General features: G+C 41.5%; 1 protein-coding gene across 1 annotated transcript in view; it reads right to left on the reverse strand.

Moving 5' to 3' along the window:
* The window catches only part of PSTPIP2 (proline-serine-threonine phosphatase interacting protein 2), a 120,661-nt gene that overhangs the window by 17,644 nt on the left and 92,029 nt on the right, over positions 1–10,988 (reverse strand). The window contains exon 6 of the mRNA XM_006144409.3: positions 6,624–6,686. Within this exon, the coding sequence (XP_006144471.1) occupies positions 6,624–6,686 (63 nt within the window). The remainder of the gene's footprint in view (positions 1–6,623; positions 6,687–10,988) is intronic.

Below are 10,988 nucleotides of genomic sequence, written 5' to 3' on the forward strand. Positions count from 1 at the left end.
TTATTTATTTATTTATTTATTTATTTATTTATTTATTTATTTATTTATTTATTTATTTATTTATTTATTTATTTATTTATTTATTTATTTATTTATTTATTTATTTATTTATTTATTTATTTATTTATTTATTTATTTATTTATTTATTTATTTTGAGAGAGGTTTTTGCTATAGGGTGCACATGCTCACCAAAGAGACAGAAAACCAGAAAGTGAGAAATCACCCCCCAGGAGGGATGGCCGTGCCACAATCCCTTTTCCTCCAGTCTCCTCTCAGGATTTTGGGCACACCTGCACACGTGCCTGGTGTGAGTTTCTACCTGCCAAGTCTGGCACTGGAACTGCATGGAGTCTAAAGCAGTAACTATTACGCAATCTGCTGGTCCCCTTGATTAGTTTTTAATAGCTCAGTGTATATGAGGCATACTAGTCAACTATAAGTAATATAAATAACAAATATTTTTCCCAATTTGTCACTTACAGTACTATGTTTAAGATAATAGTATCTTTTCTCTACTATAAAGAAGTCTTAAATGTTAATGTTCTCAGTTTTCCATTTTTCTAGATCTTCCCTTATTTATTTATTTTTTTTAGAGGGTTTTGCTATAGGGCACGTGCACTCACCAGAAAGAGAGAGACAGAGAGACAGAAAGCGAGAAATCATTGCCCAGAGGGGATGGCCACACTGCAATCCCTTCTCCTTCATTCTCCTCTCAGGATCTTGGGCACGCACGCACATGCTCTGGGCGTGAGTTTAAGCCACCAGGTTTGGGACTCGAACCACGGTCAACTACATGGGAGTCCAGCAATAGCCATTATGCCAAATGCTGATCCTCTTTCTTTATTTTATTTATTTATTTATATTTATTTATTTATTTATTTAATGGGGGGGCAGTTTTTGCTATAGGACACGTGCGCTCACCAGAAAGAGAGACAGAAAGCGAGAAATCACTTCCCAGGGGAGATAGCCACACTACAATCTCTTCTCCATTCTCCTCTTGGGATCTTGGGCACACATGCACACATGCCCAGCCTGAGTTTAAGCCACTGGGCCTCGGACTCAAACCACAGTTGACTATGTGGGAGTCCAGCGACATAGCCATTACACCAACTGCTGGACCTCCCCTTCCTTTATTTTTTAATACAGCATGCTAAGCAGTTTTTCTCTGCTGCAACATAATTTTCATAACTGTATTTATGTTTATTATATTTTTTACTTGCCAGAGGTCACATGGACCCACAAGAGAGAAAGAGAGTTACAGAAAGGAAGAGGAAGAAAGCATCCCTCAACTGGGTCTGATCATTCTGTAATTCCTTCTCCATTTCTTTATTGTGTCAAGATCTTTGGCATGCACACACACACATGTACTGGCATATTTCTCAAGCTACTGAGGCCAAGACTCAAACCACTAGGTCTACCTTATGAGATATGGTCCCTTTAACTACGAGGCCATGGGACTAGTCCTATTATTGTACTTTTAAAGGCTATTTAATCTTTCTCCACCAGCTGGTCATTAGGTCATTTCTAATTTTCATTATTAGATATAGTGAACATGTTCATGCCTTTAGTTTCTTTATTTTGGATGATTCCTGAATATACAGTCTTGGATTCCTTTTCTTTTTGATTTTTTTTTTTGGGGGGGGTGAGAGGTTTTTGCTATAGGGCGCGTGCGCTCGCCAGAAAGACAGAGAGAGACAAAGAGACAGAAAGCAAGAAATCACCTCTCCTCCCCCGGGGGATGGCCACGCCCACAGTCCCTTCTCCTCCATTCTCCTCTCGGGATCTTGGGCACGCACGCACACGCACCCGGCATGAGTTTAAGCCACCAGGTCCGGGACTCAAACTGCGGTCGACTACATGGGAGTCCAGCAACATAGCCATTACACTAACTGCTGGTCCCCCACAGTCTTAGATTTTTAAGATTGATTGGTTATGACTACATTTATGACTCTGAAGCCATACTGCAAAATAGCTTTCTAAAAGTTTATACAGGCTTCTGGTAAGGTGGGGTAAATGTACTTTTTTCCCATTGCTCCACATTAGCATAAATAAAAACCCTAAACATCGCATGGAACACAAACATAAGGAGACTCTAAAAGGTGGAGAGAAGAATACAGACTGGCTGGGAACCAGCAGTTAGCGTAATGGCTATGTCGCTGGACTCCCACGTAGTCGATCGCAGTTCACGTCCCGGACCCGGTGGCTTAAAACTCACGCCAGGCGTGTGTGCTTGTGTGCCCAAGATCCTGAGAGGAGAATGGAGGAGAAAGGATTGCGGCATGACCATCCCCCCTGGGGGGTGATTTCTAGCTTTCTGTCTCTATGTCTCTGTCTGTCTGGCGAGTGCACGCGCCCTATAGCGAAAATCTCTCCAAAAAAAAAAAAAAAGAATACAGACTGGCTAATGACCTTGCACTCTAAAAGCAACCCAAAGGTGAGTTCCCTAATTTTCTTTTTACCTCATACATCAAAGACTGAGTGCCAAAGGAGTAGGCAATTTAGAAATGCCAAGGATCACAGATAAAAACAAAACAAAACAAAAAACGAAAGCCTACTTCCTCTAGCCAAATAAACAGAAAAGAGGCAGCCCAAATGGATAGAAACCTTTAGAAAATAATCATTTTATTGCAGCAAAACACCACATTAAGAAAAACCAGGGCCTCACCCCCACACGTGCCAGCAATGGGCTTGTGGAAAGTCTAAACTTTCATCATCATCAGGCTGTAAAGAGGTCCTCACACTGAGGTGGTTTCAGAAAAGTACAAATAGGGAACTGGGACCTTCATATCCACTAGGAGGTAACAAAGGCCCCCACACGCTGTGTCAGTGGAAAACATGTGAGGAACCTAGACTTCCATCCCCACCTGGCAGTGATGAGCTGTCCCCTACCCCTTCTGGGGTGGTGTCAGAGGAAATCTAATGAAGAGTTAGAACTTTGACCACCTTCCAGTAACAAAGACACACCCACTCTGTGGTATTATCAGTGGAGGTGCTGACCTGGACTTTATCCTGACATAGCAATAACGAGGCAATGCCTCACCTCCTTCTGCAAGAGTGGTGTCAAAGGAAGCCAGCTAAAACAGAAAGCAAGATCCAGAGTCCTGTAAACTAATACACAAAATGTCCAAAATCAATTGGATATAACTCATCATGCCAAGAATGAGAAAGATATCAAACTGATTGCAAAAAGACAATCAATTGATGCCATATTCAGATGAGAGATGTTAGAATTATCTGACAAAGATTTTAAAACAGCCGTTATGAAAATATTCAGCCTACAATTACAAGCACATTGGAGTCAAATGAAAAAATAGATAATATGCCCTCCCCCCAAAAAGAAAAACTGAGCAAAGAAATAGAAGATATAAAGGACTGAATGGAAATTTTAGAACTGAAAAATACAATAAACAAAATTAAAAACAAACTCATTGAATGGGCTTAACGAGAATAGAAGAGACAAAAGAATCTGTAAACAGAGGGTAATAGAATCTACCTAATATGAACAACAGAGAGAAAATAGGCTGAAGAATATTAACAGAGTCTCAGTGCCCTTTAACAATGTAAGATCAAATACTCATGTCCTTGGAATCCTAGAGGGAGAGGAAAAAGAGGGTGAACTGAAAAAGCATCTGAAGGGGCCAGTAGGTGTTGTAGTTAAGGCACTGGACTCCCACATGGCTGACCACAATTGGAGACAGGACCCAGCAGCTTGAATTCATACCAGGTGCATTTGCATATATGCCCAAATCCCAAGACGAGAAGAGCTTGTACTATGGCCATCCTCCCTGTGGGATGATTTCTCAGTTCCCCTCCCACTGTCTCTCTCTGGTGAGCACACATGTCCTGTGGCAAAAACAAAAACAAAATTTACCTGAAAATTAAACTCACGCTGGGCACGTGTGCATGTGTTCCCACGATCCCAAGAGGAGAATGGGGGAGAAGGGATTGTGGCGTGGCCATCTCCCCTGGGGGGTGATTTCTCACTTTCTGTCTCTCTATCTGTCTCTGTCTGTCTGGCGAGCACACGCATTCTATAGCAAAAACCTCTCAAAAAAAAGAAAAAATAATGGCTGAAAAATAATGGCTGAAAATTTTCCAAATTTATTGCAAGACACAGAGCTACAGATTCAAGAGGCTGATTGAACTCCAAACAAGGCCCAGCCATGGTGACACAACAGTTCAATGCTCTGCAATACTGGAAGCTATCTGGGAGATTGGAGTTCAGTTCTCAGGTCATCTCTTATATATCAGGTGCATACATGCATGCCCATGATCTTTGCTAGCTGGGAAGGTTAGGAAGAAGATCAGAGAATGATACTCTCTTGAGGATGCATCTCTCATTATTTCTCTCTGTCTCAATAAATAAATAATTTTCAGAAGAATTATTTATTTATTATCATTATTTTTCAATTTTGACCAGAGACAGAGAGAAAGAAAAGAGAGAGAGAAAGTCGCCAGGTCCAGGACTTGAACTATGATCGGACATGTGGAAGTCCAGCACTCTTAACCACCATGCCACTTGCTGGCCCCATAAATAAATAAATGTTAAAACTCCAAAGAAAGGGGACCAGCAGGTGGCATGGTGGTTAAGAGTGCTGGACTTCCACATGTCCGATCATAGTTCAAGTCCTGGACCTGGCGACTTTCTCTCTCTCTCTTTCTCTCTTGTTCTGTCCCTCTCTGGTCAAATTTTAAAAAAAAATGAATAAATAAAATAAAATAAATAATTATTTTTTTAAAAAACCTTCAAAGAATATGTGTGTGCATCCCTGACATGAACGAGGAATAAAGGAAAAAGGATTATGGTGTGACATTTGGGGGTGCTTTCTCTCACACTTTCTCTCTTTGATGAAAGTACACACCCTCTGGCAATAAAAAAAATTATCTATAATTTAAATTTTTATTTATTTATTCCATGAGCAAAAGAGAGACAGAAAAACAAAGGAAGAAAGAGACAGCACCCTAATGGGATCTCAGTGTCACGATTCATCCATATCTTCAGCCAGTCCCACATCATGGGCATGTGCCTGCCTAGTGCACTCATGGAGGTCCCCAGATGCAAACCTGGAACCTTCTCATGTGGCTCAGCCTCACACAGCCTTGTAAATTGCTACTGTACCACGACCTGGCCCCTAAGAAAAATTATATTTTGATAAGATGTTGTCTTTAATTGTGAGAAAATTTGCACCAGATTGTTCAAAACAAAAAAGGTTGGGAGAAATATATCAACCAACACCATTTCTGCATTACACTTATATCATTCCCTATATATCAGTTGATTCTGAGATGATCTGTATCAAACAATGCAGCAGAACATTGGTGATATTTTCATATCATTTCATAGCCATAGAATGTCATGATGATGTGGGATCAGCAGATGGCTTAATGATTACATTGTTGGACTCCCACATAGTAGACAGTGGTTCAAGTCCTGGACCCAGTGGCTTAAACTCATGCCAGGCACATGTGCATGGGTGCCCAAGATCCTGAGAGGAGAATGGAGGAGAAGGGATTGTGGCATGGCCATCCCCCCTGGGGGGTGATTTCTCACTTTCTATCTCTCTCTCTCTCTCTCTCTCTCTCTCTCTCTTTCTGGTGAGCACACATGCCCTATAGCAAAAGTTAAAGTGATATCCATAGTAATTTGTCTTATCAGTCTTGCCAAACTTTTTTTTTCTATTTGTAAGTTTTTGCATAGGGTGCATGCACTTGCCAGTGAGAGACAGAGAAGAGAGAGAAAAAGTAAGAAATCACTCCTCACCTACATGAGGGATGGCCATGCTGCAATACATTCTCTTCTAGTCTCATCTCAGGATTTGGGGCATGTACACACATGTGCCGAATGTGATTTTCAAGCCTGCCAGGACTTGAACCACATACAGCCAAATGGATATCCAGTGCCTTATCCACTAAGCCATCTGTTGGCCCTGCCAAGCATTAAGTTACTTTTTAAAAAGAAGGCTTGGGCCAGCAGGTGGCATGGAGATTAAAGTGTTGTATCCCACAATGTCTGTTGCTTGGTTTCAGTCCTGGACCTGGCGGCTTGAAAATCATGCCAGGCATGTGTGTATGTGTGGTCAAAATCCTGAGAGAAGAATGGAGGAGAAAGGATTGTGACATGTCTATCCTCCTTGGGGAGTGATTTCTCACTTTCCCTCTTTCTGTCGCTCTCTGGCAAGTACATGCGCCCTAGAGAGGCTTTTACGATTTGGGGGTATAGTAAAACAGGAAGGAGGTCACTCAATAAAGCAGATAAGCAACAAAGATTCAAAATAGTCATGGGAGTAAAATCTCAAATCCAAAAAGATGAAAAAAGAATTGTAGAGTGAATATGCTTTTGTGTCTTGGCCCAAAATATTTTAAATGACTTGCTATATTTTCCCAGGTTACCAGAAAGCTAACACCATTGTATTTCTACTATCAGGTTTCATCTTTGATCTTCCCACAGCCTTAAAAACAAAAGAAGGAAAGCCAAGCCACTCAAGTTTATTTTCCCTAAAACGCTGCACTAAGAAATAAGAACATTATTAAAATGTTATCCAAGTAGGGAGACACTCACACACTGCACAGGATTTCAGAAAAATGTCACCCTTGCAAACAAAGGTAAGAAAGTGTGACTCACGTCCATGGTTTTCTTGAACTGTAAGCTCTTTTGTTTATGGATAGCATCCATTATAAGCTCTGTCTGTGAAGAGAACATAAGGGCTATTAATGAAAATAGAAATTGTTATTAATACCAGTTTATTTTGAGGGCTAAGTATTCAACATGGTTTACTTCATTTTGTCCTCACACCACACCAAGGCAGTGTGCTATTTATTACGCCCACTTCAAACATGAGGAAACCACAGCACAGCAAGGCTAAGCAATTTGTCAGTCTTATGGCTAGCCAATGATGTACCCTATTTTGAACTTGGGCAGAACTCATGACACTGTGGAGACTCCCTGATCACTTTAGAAAGATCTCTTTAGTAAATCTGGAATCAAAAATCTTTGATTTCAAAAAAGAATTATTAAACTTTTGTTAAATACCATTTACATTTTAAAAGGGTTTTTTATTCTGTAAGCTTATGTCGGCACAATTAAATTAGAGGCCTGTAAACATTCATGTCCATTCCCTATCAAGAACATATATGTCCTTATTCATCAAGGCGCTAGTGCAGGGGTCAGCCGGTGGTGTGATCATTAAGGCACTGGACTCCCACATGGTCAACCGCAGATCAAGTTCCAGACTTGGTGGCTTGCTTTCTCACTTTTCTCTCTCTCTCTCTCCTCAAATTTTTAAAATAATAATAATAAATTATATAATTATTTAGAAAAAAGATGCCTGGGCAATGCCAAGGGAAGACATGTCTATAAGACAGCTAGGGGGAAGGACCAGCAGTTAGCGTAATGGCTATGTTGCTGAACTCCCATGTAGTCGACTGCAGTTCGAGTCCCGGACCTGGTGACTTAAACTCACACCGGGTGTGTGTGCGTGCATGTCCAAGATCCTGAGAGGAGAATGGAGGAGAAGGGATTGCAGTGTGGTCATCCTCCCTTGGGGGGTGATTTCTCACTTGCTCTCTCTCTTCTCTCTCTGTCTTTCTGGCGAGCGCACGTGCCCTATAGCAAAAAACTCTCAAAAAAAAAAAAAAAAGACACCTAAGAGAAGCTATTCTGCTATTCTCTACTCCACCTAACCCAGGTTTTATCAAATGAATATGGAAGCAATTTTTTTTTTTGTGACTATGATGTTAGTTTTTTCTCTGAGCCACTGGGTCTGGGAATTGAACTACATAATTGACCATGTGGGATCCAGCTGCCATAACCATCATACAACTGGCTGGCCCATATTTTTATTAGTCAAAATAATGAAGCCAATAATGAAGATGTATACTACCTCTCAGACATAACAATAGTAACTCCCACTTATCAAGCCCTTTCATGCTAAGCATTTTCACATCTATATGAGTACTATTATTCCTATTTTCCTGATGGTACTAAAGTTGATTAACTTACTCAAAATAACAAGTACAAGCATGCCTCACCACTGAGTTCTGGTCCTATGACTGGGTTGTTAAACAAATTTGTGGCTAAGTAAGGAGCTTAAAGACAGATGTCTTGTAGTGTGTCATGGCATCACAGGGTATATAAATATTTTTCAATGGGTATCATGCGACACCACACTACAATAATGTAATTCAAAAGGTGCTGGAAAATTACAAGATAAGTGACAGAAAGCAACAAGACACATCACAATACAATAACATAAATCCGGCATGTTTGTTTTATTTATTCTAAATACTACTATGGGTGCACAAAAGCACAAATTTATAAATGAAATATATAGTATTGTGTAATTGTGAGCACTTCCTGTAGTGAATACTAGCTGACTTCAGGAAAGAGACAGAAACTGAGAAAGAGGATTCCTAAGACTCACGGAGACTGAGAAAGGGAATTCCTTGGGCTGAGAACTGGTTGTAAATTCCAGGAGTGGATAAGTAGGTAGGTCCGTAAGTGAGGAGTGGCTACAACAAAACTGAAATCTGAACCCAGAAAACTGACTCAGCATCCTTGAATCTAATTATCATCCTAAACCGCACAAGTTATCCTTATGACTGCTCTCTAAAACCAATCAGTATAAAAGGTGGAGAGAAGCAATGGTTTAAAATAAGGAATGAGGGAACCAGCAGTTAGCATAATGGCTATGTCGCTGGACTCCCACGTAGTCGACTGTGGTTCACGTCCCGGACCCGGTGGCTTAAAACTCACGCCGGGCGCGTGTGCGTACGTGCCCAAGATCCCGAGAGGAGAATGGAGGAGAAGGGATTGCGGCGTGGCCATCCCCCCTGGGGGGTGATTTCTTGCTTTCTGTCTCTATGTCTCTCTCTGTCTGGCGAGCGCACACGCCCTATAGCGAAAACCTCTCCAAAAAAATAAATAAATAAGGAATGACACTGACTTTTTGCAATAGTTATATGATAATATTAACAATGAAATGTAATTGTTATTCCTTCTAGATACATTTAAAATTAAGTTTTTGTCCATTCCCATAACACACAAATATGGATGGATGGATTTTCAAGGTATCTGAATGAAATAGTTGAGAAGGTTTCACTTTAAATATGAGCTTTGTGGAGTACATGAAATTCCCTCGAGGGAACCCAGCAGTCATCTTCCAACCCTGCTGGAAGTGTAGGGCCATAGGGTGGCTATTCACCTGCCAATGGTGAAGATAACAAAGACAGAGAGAACAGACAGGGCTCCAACATGAGCCCCACAAGGATAGGCAGGTGACAGAGCCTTACCAGCACAGGCAGGGAGCTATGGGTCACACAAGCATTATGTCCCTCTGCAGGAGGAGCTGGAATTTTATTTAATAATGGCTCCTGACTTTCCCAGGCTACGTGGAGCAGATCCATTAGCAATGTTGATCTGTTCCATGGTCCTTCTGGTCTGAATATAGACATTGCCACTCTTCCAGGTGGAGATAGTACTATTTCTTAACATTTTTATTTATTTACTTCATGAAAGACAATCTTTCTCTCTCAAGTGTACCTTGAGAGAAGCATACCTCACTATGCTGTGATCCTCCCCATGGCTTCCCAGTCAGCCAGGATCAAGAGCACATACCATTCAACCAACATGTTCAGATCAACACTGATCCAAAGCTGGGCCTCCTGTGTGGCTCCAGTATCAGGCAGCAGTGCCCTACTGCCTGTGCCTTGCTGGCTGGGCTGCTACCATTTTATAAGTGGTGGCCCAAGCTTAGCCTCCTTATCTCCAAATGCTACATAACACCTGCTTCAAGCCCCTCTTGGGAGCTGCCAAGTTCTACCAGTAGCCAAACATTTTTGCTTCCTATAATTCCTCCCCGTTTCAGTGATTCCTGGCATTTGCAACTTGGTAGGACCAAAAAAGCAGCAGTCCAACTCTAACTTGACAGGTACAACCCCTTAGAGGTCACATATTGTAAGCCCCAGAGATGCTCAAAGTCACTCACTGAGTTGGCGGTGGAGAATTTTGACTTAGAGAAGTCCACCTCTGTCTGAGACACTACCTTAATTAAAGTCTCATGTCCATGTTTACTAATAGAAAACTTACTTATGGTGACTCCAGAGTGTCAAAAGTTCTCTTTCAGGTCTCCTTGAGGAAATATCTGTTCTAGGACTCTGAAATACTCTGCTCAGACCAAATCCAGTAGAAATTTTTTTTCTCTTTTTATTCCTCTATGCCATGGAGCTGTGCCCCCGCCCCCGCCATGAAAATTAGATTGTGTCTCATTATCAATTACACCGAAGAATGGAAAAACACAATCATCTGTGTTACAGGGTAGGGAGAAGCAATAGCAAGCATAAAAGGGAGAAGGCATTTGCAAATAGGCCAAATAAACCTGAGGTAAATTATTGAAATATCGGCTTCATGATCCATGTTTCTGTCTACCTGCACTCAGACTGAATTCTGAAAACGAAAAGTATTGCTCTCTGTAACCAAGGAGCCCCTTTCTTTGAAGATAGTTCCCTATATAGGCAGCAGAAAATTCTGATATGGCCGTTTCAATCTCGGCTGAGATGATAAAAAATGTGGGCACCAGAGGAGCGTGACTGACCAAGCGTCATCTTTACCAACTCAAGACATTTCTGGCCTGAGGAAGAAAATCAGCACCCTTGATCATTTAGACTCCTGAAAGTGGTTCCTAAGACCCCATCCTATCCTACCAATCCAGACACGGGAACCTCGCCTCTTACCACCCCATGTGCACAGACTGTCCCCAACTTACAATGATGCCACCTAGGATTTTTTTTTTCACTTTATGATGGGTTTATGGGGTTATTGCATGCATTTTTTTTTTTGAGAGATTTTCACTGTAGGGCGCGTGCGCTCGCCAGACAGACAGAGAGAGACATAGAGACAGAAAGCAAGAAATCACCCCCCTGGGGGGTGATGGTCACGCCGCAATCCCTTCTCCTCCATTCTCCTCTCGGGATCTTGGGCACGCACGCACAC

The sequence above is a fragment of the Tupaia chinensis genome, unplaced genomic scaffold (assembly GCF_000334495.1).
Source record: "Tupaia chinensis unplaced genomic scaffold, TupChi_1.0 Scaffold000119_1, whole genome shotgun sequence".
Taxonomy (NCBI): domain Eukaryota; kingdom Metazoa; phylum Chordata; class Mammalia; order Scandentia; family Tupaiidae; genus Tupaia; species Tupaia belangeri.